The 19,997-nt window shown below is 45.2% G+C and overlaps 1 protein-coding gene across 2 annotated transcripts; it reads right to left on the reverse strand.

The window, feature by feature from the left end:
• Nucleotides 1–842: 842 nt before the first annotated feature.
• On the reverse strand, nt 843–19,671 carry LOC310701599 (zinc finger protein RFP-like; the record flags this gene model as incomplete). 2 transcript variants are annotated; one of them, XM_083492742.1, is made up of 8 exons in its annotated part: nt 843–1,581; nt 3,548–3,577; nt 9,284–9,316; nt 9,709–9,827; nt 11,084–11,106; nt 12,098–12,328; nt 17,834–17,929; nt 19,235–19,660. In XM_083492742.1, 8 exons carry the CDS (start codon nt 19,658–19,660, stop codon nt 1,064–1,066), a joined length of 1,476 nt encoding a protein of 491 aa, XP_083348868.1. In that variant the 3' UTR covers nt 843–1,063. The 2 variants fall into 2 exon arrangements, with proteins under 2 accessions (XP_083348868.1, XP_083348869.1); XM_083492743.1 differs by lacking the exon at nt 3,548–3,577 and having other exon boundaries at nt 19,235–19,671.
• Nucleotides 19,672–19,997: the final 326 nt, after the last annotated feature.

Below are 19,997 nucleotides of genomic sequence, written 5' to 3' on the forward strand. Positions count from 1 at the left end.
TGCTCCACCCATTGAGCTGGGGACAAATTCATGGAGCACTAGGCTGTGAAGCACAATGGCTCTGCTCTGCCTCCACAGTCCAGAGGCAGAAGGCTTCTAAATCTCAGGTGCTGGAAACTGCAAGGGGGGGGGGAGGCTGGTTTTGCTCTCTGGTCCCCCTTGCAGGTGTCCCACGGGCGTTTGGGTGGCCCCTGTTGGGCGCTGGACCAAATGGGAGGCTTTTTGTGTCCTTCCATGGGGTGAGTGGAAACTCACAGGGAAACGTATGATGACACACAAACATCGCCAACATCATAGAGGGGATGGAGCAAGGGGAGGTGGCCCTCAGGCAGGTGGGGGGGGGCAAAGGTGTCTTTATTTTGACATGTGCCACCACCCCGTGGGAAATGCAGGAAAAGGAGATCAGGCTGCACCGGTCAGAAGTCGGCGGCCCTGATAGTGGAGCCAGGGAGAGTCCTGCCAGATCTTTGAGGGGTCAATTCCACAGACATTTGTTGTTCTAGCTCTTGGCATCCCAGGAGAGAAATCAGATGCAGCTGGTGCTGAAAAGACCCTCCTTGGGGGAGCATTGTGCATTTGGGGTGGGGCTGAGGAACATGGGGAAGGTGCCCTGCGAAATGTATAGGGCAGCACAGCCCATGGGGCCCCCTCTGGAAGCTGCCGGACTGCAGCTCCCATCCTTATGCATGGATTTTCACAGCTGCATAAGGTCTTGTGGGGAGAGGAAGGTTTCGTAGAATTGCAGGGTTGCGCTGGATCCTGAGGGTCATCTAGTCCCACCCCCTGCAGTGCAGGAAACCTTTGCCGAACAAGACATCTCAAAAGGAAAACAAGACTGAAGGTGAGGAAAAGATGATTTATTGGGACTGTTAAAAGTGTGACTGTCTCTTTAAGAAGAAGTAAGCTGCAGAGGGAATTATGGAGAAAGTAAGGAAAATGAATCCTCTCAAATTCCCCTTGAAAAACTGCCCATGGTTCTGCTGGTGGGTAAATGTTTTTTTATATGAGTCACTCTGGTCTGGAGAGAAACTCCTGCTGGGCCTGAGAGGCAGATTTAGTCTCCTCAGGAGATAATGAGGGGGGTTTCAATTCCCCCCAGATAAAAGAAAGGGAGGAGGGTCTCTCCAGAGAACGAGGCTCCTGAGAACGTGTAGAGTTCGGCTCCTGAGTCAGCGTCAGAAAAAGACACACGTCCCCCTTCATAGTCCAGAGTCACCCGGATCCTCCTGGGCTTCTCCCTCAGGGACAGAGGAGAGTCATAAGGGGAGGTGCAGGCCAAGTACCCCCCTCCCCACTTCCCCACAGCCCAGATCCCTCTCTCAGGCCTTAAGGGGAAGATACCCTTTCTCTCCACAGACTTCCTGGCAACCCCCACAGCCCACCATCTCCCACTTCCCACAGTGACTTCCCAGAAATGTCTGCCTGCTGTGAATCCCTCACGTCCCAACACACAAAAATAGTAGCTGAATCTCTGAGGATTGTCAGGCAGGGCTTGAGGTTTGTCTCCCCATCTCAGGCCTTTCCGATCCTTGGACAGGATGAGTCGGGGATGGGCTGTGTCTGGATCCAGAGTGACATTTGCTGTTGGGAGAAGATGAGGGAGAGAGAAGATCAGGCAGAGTCAGCAGAGAGAGAGAGGTGAACATCCTTATCCAAGAAACACCCCAAAAACCCAGATTCCCTTTCAGATCAAGGGGATTTCTTCTGCATCACATGGGACACTGAGACGCCTCCTTGCAGACTCTCATCAGAATAAATATCTTCTGGTTGGTTTTTAAATCAGTTTCCTTCACTTTCTTATATTCAATGTGCATTGTGCCTGCCCTCCTTCCAAACCAGGCATTTTCTAAGAGGAAAAACCACCCAGGAAACCTTTTACTCAGCTCTTCTGTGTTATCTAAGAGGAAAGAGAGGAGAACTGGAGGAGGCAGGAGAGGAGAGAAGCTGCTTTCCTCTGACAATCTCCGTGGGAATTGGCCTTCGGGGACCTCTGGGTTGGAATAGGGGATGAGGACCCCCATGTAATAATAATAATAATAATAATAATAACAACAATAACAACAACAACAATAACAACAACAACAATAATAATAATATCAACATTTGCATACTGCCCATCATATATAGGTCTGAGGGTGGTACACAGCATAAAAACACAACACAAAACCACATAGAGGCTTCCCCTCACTTTTGCGGGAGTTATGTTCTGGGCCCTCGTGCACATAAGTGAAAATCGTGTTAAGTGGGGGGCCTGTTTATTCCTGCTCTCCATCTCTCTCACCCACTTGGTCTCTACTTCCTCCCAGCCATCTTGGAAGTTTAGGCCTTGCCGCCAGGGAAGAGGAGGCAGGTGGCAGGGCAATTTTACAAAGGACTCCTTATTCCATGCTTCTCTTTGGGATTTAATATATACCTTAAGACTAGTTCCCTGAGAGAAGCGGGGAATAACTCAAAAGGTTACCAGTTTGGGGCTGAGACAGTCATGATAGGCAAGTGTAGGGCTGCCCTATTTTGAAGAGCAAGAAAGAGGACACATTGGCCAACTTCGTCTTTTAACGATGGATCGCTATGACGACTTTCATTTGAAATACCCCTACTATATGTAGGCTGTAGTAGGTGTGATATATTGCTAGTAGCAGTGCTCTTAACTTTCAACAACAAAAGAATAAGAATAATACATATAGCTCCCTCATTTGCCACATGAAATATTTGGGCACATGTTCACATCTTTCTGAATGTAAGTGCGCACAGAACAATTTATTAACCTGTTGAACATCTGCATGTGGACTCTCCTTAAGGGCAGGGGGGGTCTTAACTCTTGCCCTCCCGGACTCCTTCTCCAAGATCTTGTAGCTGAGCCAGCGTCCTTTTGGTTCAGCCACAAGAGAAGGGGTTTTTACAGTATGTTGCTAGCTTAAGATGCTGCTCTGTTGTGATTCTCTGCTGCAGATTAGCCTAACCGGGTGCCTTATATCTGACTCTAATGCAGGCATAGGCAACCTCGGCCCTCCAGATGTTTTGGGACTACAACTCCCATGATCCCTAGCTAACAGGACCAGTGGTCAGGGATTATGGGAATTGTAGTGCTGAAACATCTGGAGGGTTGAGGTTGCCTATGCCTGTTCTAATGCAATATTAAAATTTTCATGAGTTCTTGTAAACCAAAAAACCGAACAAAAAACTTGGGGACATTCTGCCAAATTTTAAAAATCTGCCCCGATACGAATGTTAAGAAATTTTGATCATGAAAATAGAAGACATGGCTGGGAAAAAGAGGACACATGGCAACCAGGCCTGAAAAAGGTCACATGATGGAAAAGCAACCCAACTCTCTCTAGCCAGGGGTAAAACTCTTCCCTCCTCCGCCTGATCCTTCTGGGAAGTTTCTCTCCCCCCTTCAAGTCCACCCTCTCTGCCTTTGTGGCACAAACAGCAGGGCTAAAGTCAAGCGGTGGATGGTTCTCAACTGTACAGAAGAGACTCTTGACCCCCATGAAACACTAGTGTCCCCCCCTCCTGTCAATTGGGGTCTCCATGTGAAATTTACCTCTCTGGAGACTTCTGAGTGACTGGACATCTGAGGAAGCAAAAAGAGGGTTAAGAGGCTACATTGCAATAGCTCAAAAATTTATATTGGGGGGGGGGGAGGAAAGCATCTGTTTTTTCCTTATTTTAAGCAAAAGAACATAGAACAAATAATTGCAAAGACAACAACTGAAGGCCTAAGCAATTAAAACAAGTAACACGTTTAGCTGTGATTCCTGCATTGCAGGGGGTTGGACTAGATCAGGGGTCAGCAAACATTTTCAGCAGGGGGCCGGTCCACTGTCCCTCAGACCTTGGTACCTCAGGTTAAGTACTTAATTCGTTCCGGAGGTCTGTTCTTAACCTGAAACTGTTCTTAACCTGAAGCACCACTTTAGCTAATGGGGCCTCCTGATGCTGCTACGCCGCCGAAGCACGATTTCTGTTCTCGTCCTAAAGTTCTTAACCTAAAGTAATATTTCTGGGTGAGCAGAGTCTATAACCTGAAGCGCCTGTAACCTGAAGCGTCTGTAACCCGAGGTACAACTGTATCTTGGGGGGGGGGGAAATGAACAAAATGCTGTGCCCCACAAATAACCCAGAGATGCATTTTAAATAAAAGGACACATTCTACTCATGTAAAAACACGCTGATTCACAGACAGTCCGCAGTTGGGATTTAGAAGAAGATTGGGCCGGATCCAGTCCCCAGGCCTTAGTTTGCCTACCCATGGACTAGATGATCCTTGGGATCCTTTCCAACTCTACTATTCCATGATGTCATGGGGAAATCAGAAATGGTAAACCATGCTATAAAATGGCAGAATACAACCATTCAAAAGCCATGAATGAAATGGGGATCTGTACTGGAGGGCTGGAGGAAGGTGAACATCTGCACCAAGTAAACTGGTAGGGAAAAGCTCTTGAAACCGGAATTTCCAAGCATGCTGACAAACCAAACTGCAGAGGATGAATCAGCAGAGCTTTGCACTGTACTTCCAAGGGTCTCGTGGAATGGGAAGTCATCTCTCATGGAATGGGGCTGATCTCATAAGAACAGTGGGAAGTCTCAGGAGATGGGGATGGCTGGTGAGGTTGAAACTGAGGAGGAGGCAGCTCAGGCCTTGCTCTGCTGCTGGGAGACCAGACTGGGCAGGAGGTGGAGGAGGGACTGGGTGCTTGCGGGTGCCCTTTTTAACACACTTCACGAGGGAGAAATCCAAGCAAATCTAGAGAAGCCGCAAAAGAACCTCTCCAGATTGTGTGGAGGGAAAACAAAATGCAAGGGAGGTTCCCTATACATGAGAACCAGTTGGCCTCACAAGTTGGCCTCCCATCCCAACTCTTGATAAATTTTGACTCGCCCTCCAAGAGTCCCCCGCCGAAGAGTGTAACTCAGAGTCCTTTCCACCAAAACAATTCCTTACCATCCAATCCATCAATGCCGGAACTGGAGTCCTCATATTCCCCTGAGCGGCATAGACCCGACATACAAACAGTACCTGTACGTCAAGCATCCCCAGTACCTTCGCTAGCATCAGGTCAGGGGAGTGTTCCACTTACATCAAAAAATGACCCGGATTGGACTGAAGACCCGGCCGGACATATAAATCAAATGGTTTCATCGGCGACCTTTAGACCTCGCGGTGTGGCAGTCTCAGCAAATCCTGTGGAGTCTCCCACTGAAGTGTCCGCCCTTGGGCCAGCCAGCGGGAGACCCGTTTTGTCGCCCCAGTCTGAACACCTCACTACCAACTTCAAGATCAGGCACCTCCAGCAGGTGCCTGCCATGCAAAGTAAAATAACTGACTTTTTTGTGGGGTCTGCTCTGCCTCCAAAGGACTCACTTCTCTCCCTGAATTGACAGCGAATTGAACAGAACAGGAACTCCCCCCTATCAGTCCTCAGCTGGAACATCGCGGGCTGGAGGGGAAAAAAACATGAGCCAGAATTCTTGGAGTTTATTAACCTGTTTCATATCATCTTGTTCCAAGAATCGTGGGAAGTAGAGAAAATTGTCCTAAATGGCTTTGAGCTGCTAGAACTCCCTGCCTGCCCCTCCCTGAAAGGAGGCCGCCCTAAAGGGGGCCTAATAATAGGCATCTCCCTCAACCTACATTCTAAATTTACTCTAGTACAGGCCTTGCCTCCTTACGCCCTTACCGGGCTGATTGCGGGGGAAAAGATCTCGCTCCTAGTTACAAATGTTTACTTGCCACCTGGGGGTTCTTCCCTCGAACTGGGCTCTAAATGGGACTCGCTAGAAGAGCATTTGCTCTCATGCTATGTTAAGTTCCCTAACACCCCGGTCATAATAGGTGGCGATTTTAATGCCCGCACAGCAGCAAACTGGGACTCGCTGACCAAAGCCAAATGGTGGGTTACCCCAAACCTTGATAATTACGACCTGGAACATATCATGAGGAGAACTTCTAAAGACCACAGAGCAAATGAGGCTGGGGTACTCCTCTATCAAATGGCCATCCGTTTGAATTTGGTCCCCTTAAATGGCACATGCCTCCCTGATATTCCAGGGGATTTCACTCACCTGAGCGTTAAATCAAACAGCGTCCTCGATTACCTGTTGGTCTCTAGGGATCTACTTAAGTGTATTTCCTCTTTTAAGATCGAGAATGTACAATTTAGTGATCATCTTCCCCTTGTAGCTAAGCTTTCCCTGAACTGGCAGCCGGAGGCTCATAGACATGCGACCCAGATGGTAACCAACGAATCTCTCCAAGTAAGAGGAATCAAATGGTCGGAGACCCAGGCTCAAAGGTACCAGGAATTCTTTCAAAAAGAAATCCTCGGGCCCCATTCCAACATAGGCTCTGCCTCAGACGAGCATAGCATAGTGCTGAAGCGCTTCCACCATCATACGACTGATCTTTCGTCCTTCTTTAGGTTACCACCCAAAAATTTAAATCGAAACGAGTATACTTACGGTGCCCCCTGGTATAATTCGCAGTGCAAACAAGCAAGACAGCGCCTCCGTGCTATATATAATGTATATAAGATCTCCGATGCATCTACTCTGCCAGCTAGTTATGCCCAAGCCAAGCAAGTCTACAAACGCACGCAGAAAACCGCCAAGCGTGAGTGGCAACATAATCGTTGGCAGGCTTTGATTACTGCGTCAAAACCACACAGATCCAGGGAATTCTGGTCTTTGATTAACAGAAGGGTGAGGAAATACCCAAGAGCAGTCATCTCTGCACCGACATGGGAATTGTTCCTGAAGAAATGCTTCTCACAGGCAGATGCTCCCTCCGACCATCTGATGCATCTGTTTACCCACCTACCTATCTGGCCTCCCACCGATCCTGACGAAATAGCCAAGCTAATAGCTCAGCTGAAACCGGGCAAAGCCCCTGGGCCCGACCTGATCCCTGCTGAAGCCATCAAACTACACCCAAAATGGTGGGCCGGCATCTTGGCCAAAACCTTCGATGCAATCAACGCTTCCGGTCTCATCCCCAAAATATGGAAGGAGGCCATTATAGTACCAATTCATAAAAAAGGTTCCCCAACGGAGCCGTAACATCAGCCTCCTTTCGATCATAGGGAAAATTTATGCCAGCTTTTTGCTGACTAAATTATTGCGATGGGTAGATGAGACTAACCAGATTGGCCACGAACAAGCAGGGTTCAGAACTAAACGTTCTACAACAGATCATGCGATAATTCTTTATCATCTGGCACGGAAGTACTCCTCCCCTCCCCGGGGCTACCTCTGTGCTGCCTTCTTAGATCTAAAGGCAGCCTTTGACAGCGTTCCTAGAAATATTCTTTGGGAGAAACTTGCGAAACAGGGCATTGATAGAAGACTCTTATGGCTCATTAGTCAGCTCCACGAAGGTACCCTTGCCAGAGTGAGACTTACTCCTGCGGGCGACCTCACAAATTCGATACCAATAAACAAGGGAGTGCGCCAAGGATGTATATTGGCTCCCTGCCTATTCAACCTTTTCATCAGCGACATGCGAGCACCCCTAGTTAACTCATCTCCAAGTACACACGCGCCTAGACTAGCGGATTACCGCTGCCCACTCCTTTTATATGCGGACGACGCGGTAATTCTATCTTATACACGTGTTGGACTAACCAGAGCTCTGAAGATCTTTGCCACGTATTGCCAACTCAACCAATTAACCATCAACCATGCTAAGTCCAAGATTCTGATTTTCTCCAGAAGCCGGAGATTATACAAATGGAAGCTTGGTGGAGCAAAAATAGAGCAAGTCCTAAAATTTCAATATCTAGGAGTTATTTTTCAATACAACTTGGGATGGAAAGCTCAAATTCAACACCTACTTAACAAGGCCAAAACCCTGTCATATGCGCTCCTCCGATTTTTCTTTTCGGACGGAGCTCTGCATGTTCCCTCGGCCCTAAAGGTGTTCAAGGCAAAAGTGGTTGCAGTGCTTGCTTATGCTGCCCCGCTCTGGGCCGTGATGACAGACCTTGCTCCCCTTGAGACTCTGCAAAGCCAATTCCTACGTCGGCTCCTAATGCTCCCCCTGTGCGTAAGCAACGCAGCCATGCGACTAGAATTGAAGATCGCATCCTTAGAAACTTGCCTGTGGAAGCAAGTCTTCAATTACTGGTTATCATTGTGGCATAGATTACCAAACCATTACCTTGTCCAATGCTTATGGCGAGATGAATTCTCCAGCCTTTGGACTAGTAAAATTCATGCCAAACTCCTGAGTTACGGAATCTCTCCCTCAGATTCCCTAAAACTAGACCAAATCACTGCTCAAAGACTGATCCGTCAAAGACTGGATGACATCGACTTACAGCAAAATTATATGCTGGGGGGAGGTGTTTGTTCGCCCCAGAACATTGGTATCACTTTAACTTATTGCGTTCCATCATACCTCTCCTCCCTTTCGACTGTTGCCCATAGACTGGCCTTCACCAAAGCGAGGTTCAACGTTTTCCCCTCCAATGTCCTGAGACATAGATTCTCAAAGGGCCAAGACCCCGCCACGTGCGAATGTGATAAGGTGACGCCGGAGTCGCTTCAGCACATTATGTTCACTTGCCCCTTGTTCAATGTGCCACGGGCAAATTTGTTGAGATCAATCATACAGAAACTAGAGGGTACCCCACCAAAATTCCACCTTGCCCAAATCTTGCAGGACAAGGATTCCCACACGACCCTGAAAGTGGCTAGGTTCCTGGTCGCTGTCCTCTCCCAAAAGCGACGCCAAGGAGCGCTACAAGCTAATTAAGGCGTAGCATGCCTTTCCATCTTATAGTATTTTATTGTTATAGTGGTGTTTTAGCGACTGTTTTTTTTTTTCTCCCACGGCACAAGCTGTCACTTATGTGTTGTTTTTACCTGTATGGGCCTATGGCCGCAATAAATATTATCTATCTATCATGGTCACTGGACTGACCCTGCAGGATCCTCCTTAAGGGCTTTTGTAAGATATTGTAAGGCTCTGAGGATTTTCCCTACAAACAAACAGCATACAGATTTTAGGAAAGAAATCGAGGGTGAAACCAGGATACTAGTCTATAGGCAGGAATGGAACTCGGACTGGTGAGCAGGTTCTGCCCCCAGTCCAAGCCTTCAACCTCGCTCCCAGTTCATTCATGGGACAGACAAAGAACCCAAACACCACTAGAGGACTGTTACCCAGAGTGACGCCATTGATGGGGGTCCCAAAGTCTGCAGAAAAGACGGCTTAACACCATGAAATATCAGTCCCCATCCCTCCTGTCAAATTGTTCCTCCCCTTGAAATTTACCTTTCTGAGTCTGTTTTCTGTATAACACAGCATCTGAGGAAGCAAAAAGATATAAAGTGTTAGGGCAACACTCTTCCACCTGAGATAAATCTCCATACAAAAGTAACACTTCATAATGTGGCATCCTTAAATTGACTCCATTCAGAGCAGGAGAACCTCCAGAAGGACAACCCCAGATTGTGTAGACTGCTAACCAAAAGGAAAAGGAGGTTCCGTATAACTGAAAACAGATACAGGCTTTCTTTACAGGATCCAGCGTCACAATATACATGGGCCATTCTGGGGGACAGGAAATGAAGGCTGGAGCACCAAGAAGGAAGGTATCCTGGGGTTATTCAATTCCATGCAGTAAGAGCCTGGCATGTTCAACTCTGAAGAAATAATAGAATTCCCACTGTGAAATCCTGGCAGCCATTTTTCATTACCTTTCCATTGTTTCATTGTATCCTCCACAAGGTGATTTAGATCACAGGATTCCAAGATCCTGTTCCTCAGCTCTGGAGGGAAAGCCAGTGGGTTCTCTGGACTCTCTCTTTTCTCATACCTGGTGAAAAGAAAAACAATGAATGGCCCCATTGTGGCACCGTCTCCCTAATTATTGCAGGAGATCTCAATAACATGAACAAAGTTGAAGTTTATTTCCCAACAGGTAATTCAACGTGATCTGTTGACACCCACCTCCAAGCCCTGGCCAATGGCTTCGTAAGGATGCTAAACAGCACAAGGGACAAGAGGCAACCCTGTGCGACATCACCGGAGGGCTCCCATGGCTTCAAACTCTGCTGCCCCATAACAACTTTCTGGGAAGGTCCCAGGACGTAAGGGCCAAACCCCTGAAATGGAGTGCCTGTAATCCCTCCCTCCCTGAGCCTCTCCAGAGGATGTTAGAAGAAGAAGAAGAAGAAAAAGAAGAAGAAGAAGAAGAAGAAGAAGAGGAGGAGGAGGAGGAGGAGGAGGAGGAGTTTGGATTTGATATCCCGCTTTATTACTACCCTAAGGAGTCTCAAAGCAGCTAACATTCTCCTTTCCCTTCCTCCCCCACAACAAACACTCTGTGAGGTGAGTGGGGCTGAGAGACTTCAAAGAAGTGTGACTGGCCCAAGGTCACCCAGCAGCTGCATGTGGAGGAGCGGAGACGCGAACCCGGTTCACCAGATTACGAGTCCACCGCTCTTAACCACTACACTACACTGGCTAGTTAGTGATGTCCAAAGCTGCCAAACGGTCAAGGAGAGCAACCTCAACCCTCCCTGCACCCCCTCTCTCATGGGGAAGTGTGCAACCCCATGCCCCATGGGACTCTCCCTCCAGAGGCATCAAACAACCTGACTTTCACCCCCCACTCAAGACCACCTTCAGCCTCTCACTTGGAAACGCTCCCAAGAAAAAGAACCAACCCATTCTAGACAAACAGACCTTCCCTCCCTCAGTGCCACAAAGGGGCTGAGTTACCAGAGTTGGGGGGCTTCCAGTGGGACATGGAAAGATATTGATACGTCCTAAGCTGTTCCAAGGGATCTTTGGCACTTTCTCTTCTACATGTTTGAAATTACCAAAGTCAATGAACAGAAGGTGGAAGAGAAAGAAAAGAGCCCCATCCCTGTGTGAAGTGATGTGGGGAGGGAGGGAGGAGGCAGTTGACCTTCAACCTTGGAGGGAGAATTGGGGGGCTACAAGTTCAGAAGAGGGGGCCCTGCTTTTACCTGTCTCCCCCCTGCAGCCCCTGGAGGGCCATGTCTGAGGTTCTTGCATCTCAGCTTCAAAGAGTGATGCTAATGGAAATGAGCCAGATCCACTTACCTCTGCAAGGTGCTTCTCACATCCTAGAGGAGAAAAGAGAAGGGAATTCACTGCACACCACAGGCCACACTAGGAAGACCCCCTCAGACCCTGGCCCTCGGATGTCAGTCTGCCTGGCACATGGCAAGGTTGTAGGCAGGGATGGTGGAATCAATAAGTTTTGGTTTCTCACAGCTTTTATTTCTCCAATCTGAAATTAATAATTTTTCCAGTATCAAGTTCTCCACATTTCCATACCTGTTTACAATTATTCCATCCCATCTCTTGTCTTAGATTATAATTAATTAACTTTAATCCCATTTGCATTGTGCCATTCAGACGTAAGGAAGCCTACAAGTTAATCCTACCAGGGAACTGTCCCAAATTGTCTTCCACAGAAGTCCCCAAATTTCAAATTCTACTTTCCAACTGGAAATTTAAAAAGCACCTGCAGCATAAAATGCCTCCAGAGGGGTAATAAAACAGCTCCGTGTTTCTTTGGGCTCCTCCACACTTCTGCTTTTCCTGTGTCCAGAAAACACGGGGCCATGTGGTTTTGCCTTTGCCCTGCCGCTTTCCCTCAGGAAAAACCTGCTCCTTAGTTCAACATTGAAGGAAACATCAATGCAGAAAAAACCTGGCTGAGGTTTGCTCTAATTCAACAGTAAACAGAAGGTTTTCCTGGAAGAAAGGGGTGGGACAAGCAGCAGTCTGGATGAGTCCCTCTGTCCTGGCTGAAGCCCAGCCCAGGGCAGGAAGGCAGCATTGCCAAGAAGGAAGGCATCATTTGGAGACAAATCATCAGCAAAAGAGCAGAAAACCACCTCCTGTTCCATCAAGAACACAGAAGAATCTCTAGTCTGCATTCAGGTGAGTTAAGCATCCCAGGTCTCTTGGGTCTTCCTGTCCATTACAAACCTGACTGGAGGCTCCATCATCTGAGCCCCTGCACTCCTTGAATACATGAAAGGGACACATAAAGGATTGGAGGCAGCCTTTTCCTGGAGCCTTGGGCTGTTCCTGCCACCATCTTACCTGCAGGAGTTCACTTGCTGGCTGCTGACTCTTCTCCTCCAACTCCTGGATGATCCTCTCAAGAGAGGAGAGTTTCCTGGAGAGTCTGGCCAGCTGCTCATCCCTTCTCTCTGCAATCTCCTTCTCCACCTCTTCCATGTGATTCAGCAGACCTTTTTCTTGTTCTTCCAGGAACTGGCGCAGTTCTCTGAACTTCTCCACAATCTTCAGCCTCTCTGTTTCTGTTAATTTCTGCAAGAAAAGAGGAGGTCTGAGTGTGTTTGGTGCTTAGCCTCAAAACAGAAACAAAATTATGAGAATTAAACAGGGTGGACACTTCTGATTTTTCTATAGACATGAAACCTCCAGTGGCTAAAGAAGTAAACCTTTATTTATTTATTTATTTATTTATTTAAATGATATTTATTCGTATTTAACTAATACAGAAAAAAAGAAATACAAACAATAAAAGGATTACAATACAGAAAAAAGATAAAAAAAGAAAAACATTTTACAAACAAAAACATTTAAAAAGAAAAAGCAAAAGCCCTTATTTTCATATTCTTATCTTTCATTTGCTTATTTCCTTGACTTCCTCACACCTCCCTTTTTGTATTCTAGTTCAATTTGTTATTTCAGCAAGTCCTTTCCCTCTTTCTCGAAATTAAGTCCATAATTAATCTTAACACAATTTAACTTTAAATTTGCACCTTTACCTATAGTCAATCTATTCTTACCTAATTCTTAATAACATTTCAACTAAAACCAGTTAGGTTCAATCCAACATCATTCTAACATTCATTAAATTTGCAATATCTCTGTAAGTAGTCTTTAAATTTCTTCCAATCTTCTTCCACTGACTCTTCTCCCTGGTCTCGGATTCTGCCAGTCATCTCCGCCAATTCCATGTAGTCTATCACCTTCATCTGCCATTCTTCCAGGGTGGGTAGGTCTTGTGTCTTCCAATACTTTGCAATAAGTATTCTCGCTGCTGTTGTAGCATACATAAAGAAAGTTCTATCCTTCTTTGGCACCAATTGGCCGACAATGCCCAGGAGAAAGGCCTCTGGTTAATTCAGAAAGGTATATTTAAATACCTTTTTCATTTCATTATATATCATCTCCCAGAAAGCCTTAATCCTTGGGCATGTCCACCAAAGGTGAAAGAATGTACCTTCAGTTTCTTTATATTTCCAACACTTATTATCGGGCAAATGATAGATTTTTGCAAGCTTGACTGGTGTCATGTACCACCTGTATATCATTTTCATAATATTCTCTCTTAAGGCATTACATGCCGTAAACTTCATACCTGTGGTCCATAACTTTTCCCAGTCAGCCATCATAATGTTATGTCCAACATCTTGTGCCCATTTAATCATAGCAGATTTCACCATTTCATCCTGAGTATTCCATTCCAACAGCAGATTATACATTCTTGACAAAGTCTTAGTATTGGGATCTAACAGTTCTGTTTCCAATTTTGATTTTTCCACCAGGAAGCCAATTTTCTTATCCACATGGAATGCCTCCATTATTTGGTAATAATGAAGCCAATCTCGCACTTTATTTTTTAATTTTTCAAAGCTCTGCAGTTTCAATCTATCTCCCTCTTGTTCCAAAATTTCCCAATATTTCGGCCATTTGGCCTCCATATTGAGCTTTTTCTGAGCCTTCGCTTCCATCGGTGACAACCACCTTGGGGTTTTATTTTCAAACAGGTCCTTATATCTTATCCAAACGTTAAACAATGCTTTCCTGACTATGTAGTTTTTAAAAGCTTTATGCGCTTTGACCTTATCGTACCATAAATATGCATGCCACCCAAATACATTGTTAAAACCTTCTAAATCCAAAATGTCTGTGTTTTCAAGAAGCAGCCATTCTTTCAACCAGCAAAGAGCTGCTGATTCATAGTAAAGTTTAAGGTCTGGCAGGGCAAATCCACCTCTTTCTTTTGCATCCGTTAATATTTTAAATTTTATTCTAGGCTTCTTGCCCTGCCAGACAAATCTAGAAATATCTCTTTGCCACTTCTTGAAACAATCCATTTTATCCAAAATCTGCAATGTTTGAAACAAAAACAACATTCTTGGCAATACATTCATCTTTATCGCAGCTATACGGCCTAGCAGTGAAAGCTTCAAATTTGACCATATTTCTAGATCTTTTTTCACTTCCGCCAGCATTTCTCGTAGTTATCCTTAAATAGATTCACATTCTTAGCTGTCATGTTAACCCCCAGGTATTTCACCTTATTAACCAGTGTTAAACCTGTCTCCTTCTGAAACCTCTCTCTTTCAATCGCTGTTAGATTTTTCTCTAAAACCTTAGTTTTTAACTTGTTCAACTTAAATCCTGCGACCTGACCAAATTCTTTAATCAGTTCCAACACTCTTTTAGTACTAGATTCTGGCTCCTGTAACGTTAATACTAAATCATCTGCAAATGCTCTCAATTTGTACTGTTTGACTCCGACATGCATACCTACCTTCAACCAATTGGTCCCTTCTAATCATATTTAAAAGGACCTCCAGGACCGATATAAAAAGCAATGGGGAAATTGGGCATCCTTGTCGTGTCCCTTTCTCTATCTTAAATTCCTCTGTCACCACGTTGTTAACAATTAGTTTGGCCTTTTGTTCAGAGTATATTGCACCTATACCATTTCCAAAAGCTTGACCAACCCCCATCCCCTGTAAATTCTTCTTCATAAAGCTCCAAGAGATATTGTCAAAGGCTTTCTCCGCGTCCACAAATATCAATACTGCCTTTATATTTATATTTTCTTGCAATTTTTCTAAAATATTTATAATGTTTCTCATATTGTCAGACAAGTGTCTACCCAGGAGAAAGCCTGTTTGATCTTTATGGATCCCTTCCACTAGTACTTTTTAAAATCTTTTTGCCAAAATGTCTGCAAAAATTTTATAATCCACATTAAGCAGCGATATGGGGCGGTAGTTCTTGAGCTGCGTCTTTTCAGTCTCTGTCTTCGGTATAAGTGTGATATACGCTTCCTTCCACGATTCCGGTGCCTTTTTCCCTTCCAATATTTCATTACAGACTTCCTTTAAAGGTTGTATTAGCCATTCTTTCAAAGATTTATAGTATCTAGAAGTCAATCCGTCTGGTCCTGGAGATTTACCCAATTGCATACTCTGAATGGCACCTTCTACCTCTTGTTCAGTTATTTTATAGTTCAACATTAGTTTGTTTTCTTGAGAGATTTTTTGTAATCCATTTGTTTTCAAAAACCGATCTATGTCAATTTCCTTTTGAGGCCCTTGTGTATATAATTGTTTAAAGTATCTCTGGAAACACTTTCTAATTTCCACTAGGTTCTGTATATTCTTTCCTTCCACTTCCAAATTTGTAATAGTATTAAGTTTCTGTCTTTTTTTCATTTGCCAAGCCAACAGTTTCCCACATTTGTTAGCCGACTCGAATGTCTTTTGTTTCATCTGTTTCATTTTCCATTCTATTTCCTGATTCATCATTTTCATATATTGTACTTGGTACAACTTTATTTCTCTTAAAATCTCCTGCGACTTTGCTTTTGCTCTCAATTTCTTCTCACTTTCCTTTATTTTCTCCAAAATTTTATCTTTCTTCTCGTTTTGAGTTCTCTTCTTTATAGCATTCTGTTGTATCAGAAACCCTCTCATAACCGCTTTACTTGCGTCCCAGATTACTCTTTTTTCAACCGTAGTATTCATGTTTATCTCGAAATAGTCTCTCAAAGTTTTTTGGGCCTTCTTAGTCACTTCTTCACTCCTAAACAAGGTGTCATTCATCCTCCATCTGAAAGAGCCAGTTGGTGTTAGTTGCATCTCCATCTTCACAGCATTATGGTCGGAGCAAGTTTTAGGACAAATTTCCACTTTTCTTGTCTTTGGAGCCAGTACTCTAGTTACCCATATTTGGTCAATTCTTGTCCAAGTCATTTTGGATTCAGAGAAAAAGGTTCCCTCTCTGCCTAAGGGGTTCTTTGTTCTCCAAATATCAACTAAATCCAGATTATCAGTCATTTCAAAAAAGGTTTTTGGTAGTCTACCATCCTTAAAAACTACCTGTCTTTGTGCCTTGTCCATATTTGTAGACACCACTCCGTTCATATCCCCCATCAAGATCACATTATAATCCATATAGTCCATCAAAGTCTTGTGCAGTTTTTTAAAGAATTCTGATTTTCCCTCATTTGGTGCATAAACTCCTACTATCAAAAATTTCTCTCCTTGTGTTTGAATTTCAATTGCAACCCATCTTCCTTGATCATCTTTAAAAATAAATTTCGGTGATAAGCTCTCCTTAGCGTAAATCACTACTCCTCTTTTTTTGACTTTGTCTGATGAAATAAATTCTTGCCCCAATCTTTTATTTATCAATACTTTCCTGTGTAGTCTTATCACATGTGTTTCCTGTAAACAGATCAAGTCCAAATGTTCCTTTTTTAATATATGAAAGATTTTTTTCCTCTTATGGGAGGAGTTAAGACCATTGGTATTCCAACTTAATAGTTGCAGGGCTATGGTGTAGTTACTTTGCTTTTCCTCCAACCGCGCCGAGTGCTTGTTCTTGTTCTGTTGGTGGTGTCACTTTTCCTAGATCGTCCAATCCGAGAGGCAGTATTGCTTTGTCTAGTATTCCTCTTTCCAGTACTCCTGGCTCTTCTCCAGATCCTTTCTGTAAATCTTCCTCGTGGTCCCTCAAAAATCTTTCCTTGTCGTCCACTGATCTTATTTTTATCTTTCTTCCTTTGAAGCTAAAAGATAGGCCTTGGGGGAATTCCCACCTAAAAACAATTCTATTGCTTCTCAGCAGACCAACCAAATCTCTGTAGTCAGATCTAAGGTCCAAAAGGTATTTCGGGATGTCTTTGAATATCTCCACTCTTGACTGATGTATTACCAAAGTCTTCTGGAAGTGCAGACTCAAGATTTTGTCTCTCTCCTCTTTTGTCCGGAGGGTAATCAAACAGTCTCTCACCCTGTTCTTCTTCCCCCCTCCTCCAAGCCTAAAGGCCCTCACTATCTTGATTTCTCCCTTTTCCAAATCTGATTTCCAAAAGTCTGCAATTTCCTGCATGAGAAAATCAACCAAGTTATCTTTCTCAGCTTCAGGTACGGCTCTGATCCTTAGGTTCGTTTCTTTCTCCTTCAATTCGATCATAGACAACGTCGACCTATGACCATCCAGTTGCCTTTGAATGGGTGGTAGCTTCTCCTCTACTGCCACTGCTTTTTCCTTAGCTCCCTCAGCTATCTGTCGGGTCTGGGTAGATTCCTAAGTAATAAATGACAAGGGGAAATAAACTCAATTTAGCTGCATTCAAAGGTGAACTTGCCTAATTCGCTCTTGCTGAATAAATATGGAGACCAAAACAGAGCTTTAAAATTCTGATATTTTGAAGCTTCACCCAGCCAGGTAATATTCACAAAAAATGTATTTATGAGGGTAAAGTATAGACCAAAATATTTATACAAGGAGGTAGCTACCCTAACATCTGATTCATTTTCAGAACAATAAAATAATAAACAGACTGATATGAAAAATGAGGAGAAGCTGAAATGGGCAGATTTCCCCATCACTTCTCAGTCCTGACTCAATTCTCCTTCTCCTTCTCCTTCTCCTTCTCCTTCTCCCTCTCCTTCTTCTTCTTCCCCTCCTCCTCCTCTTCTATTGAATTTATACACTGCCCTATACCTGGAGGTCTCAAGTGCTTGTTCCCTGTCTGGTAACAACAGAGACACTTACAAGGAGGTCTTTGCTTTCCTTTTCCAGATCTGCTTGATGGGCCAGAATTTCCTCTCTCTCTTTCCTCAGAATCTCCAGGCGGTGACAGATCTCTCCCTAAAGAGAAAAGGGAAAACTCAGCTTCGATTGAGACACACAGAGAGATGAAAATCACAATGGCTTCTTGCGCCCAGTGGCCTTGCTAGAATAGCAAAGTAGTTTCCTGGAGGAAATAAAAGTACAGAGGTTTTCAGCCTTCTTGGGTCCACGGCTCCATGGATCAACTACCTTCATCTGCAGCACCCCTGTGGGGCTCAGGATCCCAGTTAGGTCCCCCCTTGCTTGCAGATCTTGCAGCCCTTCACCCTTTCTCAAACACCCTCCCTTGTGGAGTGATCTCTCAGCCTCCCCTCCTTTCCTTGGGGGTCCCAGCCTGACTTCTCAACTTGAGGTCTCAGGGAGAAGTGGGAAGAGGAGGAGGAAGCTAAGGCAGGATCCAACCTGGGATGTATCAGTCTAGCCTCAAAGAGATAGTGAGGTCAGCCCAAGAGGCGAGAGATGCAGGGATAGACCAGAGCATCTCAAAATTTGGAGTGGGAGGAGATATTCAGCCCCCCCCCCCTGCTGAAACATCATTGCAGAGGCTCCACAGCACCCCCAGAATAAGCCACCAGCATGGCACAGGAGCATTTTTGCACCACTGTAGTGGAACAAGTGATATTTTTTAAAGGGATTAAAATTAAAAGGCATTATATATATATCCCTTGTCCTTGCAGATGCTACTCTGAACTACGGAGTCCTTTGCCATTTGGGATGGGAGGAGATCCTCAGCCGCCCCCCCCCCGAAACCTCATTGCAGAGGCTCCACGGCACCCCCCCCCCGAATAAGCCACCAGTAAGTGCTTCCACTCCGAAATCTGCTTCCAACAGATACTTGGGGGGTGGGATCCTGCACCATCTGGTCAATTCCTGGCTAACAGTCCCTGCCCCACCCCCAGCTGATCCCTTGCTGCTCTCTGTTTTGCAGGGCATTGAGGAGGCATCCTGGCAACCAAAGGAGACATGTACTTAGTTGTCTATGTGCCATTTACATTTCTACTGTTCTAAATATGTACAAAGCAGCCTTGCTGGGGGATGTGGACGAGGTTAACCCTTTCTCTCCCTGCCATGGTCCGAGTTCAAATCTTTGAAGCTGCTGTGAGTATTTCAAGATCCCCTTGTCCCCCTGGCAGAGAGAAAGACTTCAGCTCCCCCCTCCAGCCACCCCAGGAGCCCTCAGGCTTCCCCTGGGCTGCTTCCAAGGCGATAAACAACGACCAATCAATGTCATGTCTACTTTGGACCTGAGAATTCAAAAGAAAACCTCCCAAGAAGAATCCACAGCTATTTATTTCTCCCCCTCCAGATCCAGGGATCTCCTACCTTGTATTCCTGGAAAGCCTCCTCCAGAGGAATCACCTTGTGATTTTCATGTTCCTTTGATTTGTCACACACCACGCAGATGGGGGATTCGTGGACTTTGCAGAAGAGCTTCAGGGGCTCCTGGTGCTTCTCACAGACTCCTCCTTTCCCTCCTTCCTCCTTTCCCTCTTGAAGGCTGAGATTCTTCACTATTTCCGCCACATTAGCCAGTTGCCGATTGGAGACGAGGCTCCTTCTCTGGACTCTTTCTCTGCACTGGGGGCAGGAAGCCTCTGCCTCCGATTCCCCCCAGAACAGGACCAGGCAGGATCGGCAGAAGTTGTGCCCACACTCCGGGATGGTCACTGGATCCTTGAAGTAATCCAGGCAGATGGAGCAAGTGGCTTCATCACGGAGATTCTGGATGTGACCCCCTGCAGCAGCCATGGCTCCCTCGTGCTGAAGACCCGAGTTAAGTTTCGTTTTCTCAGATTTCAGCTACTGGGAGTTTCCCCTTCCTGGAAATGACTCAGTGATCATGTGATTTTTTTTATTTTTTAAACATGTCTCCAGGTCTTTGCAATTGCTGAATGTTTTCTCAAGTAGCAGACAATGCTTCTGGATTGTTTCCCATGCTTTTGCTTACACACAAACACACACGTACCTAGTAAGTTGTGGTATTCATACTGCAACATTTTTCATTCATAGGCTTCCTTGTCATTTTTGAATTGGAGAAAATCTGCCTCTGCCCTAAATGGACAGGAGTCCTGATTTAGGAAGCGGG

Source organism: Podarcis liolepis (genome assembly GCF_965112155.1).
Source record: "Podarcis liolepis genome assembly, chromosome: 2".
Taxonomy (NCBI): domain Eukaryota; kingdom Metazoa; phylum Chordata; class Lepidosauria; order Squamata; family Lacertidae; genus Podarcis; species Podarcis liolepis.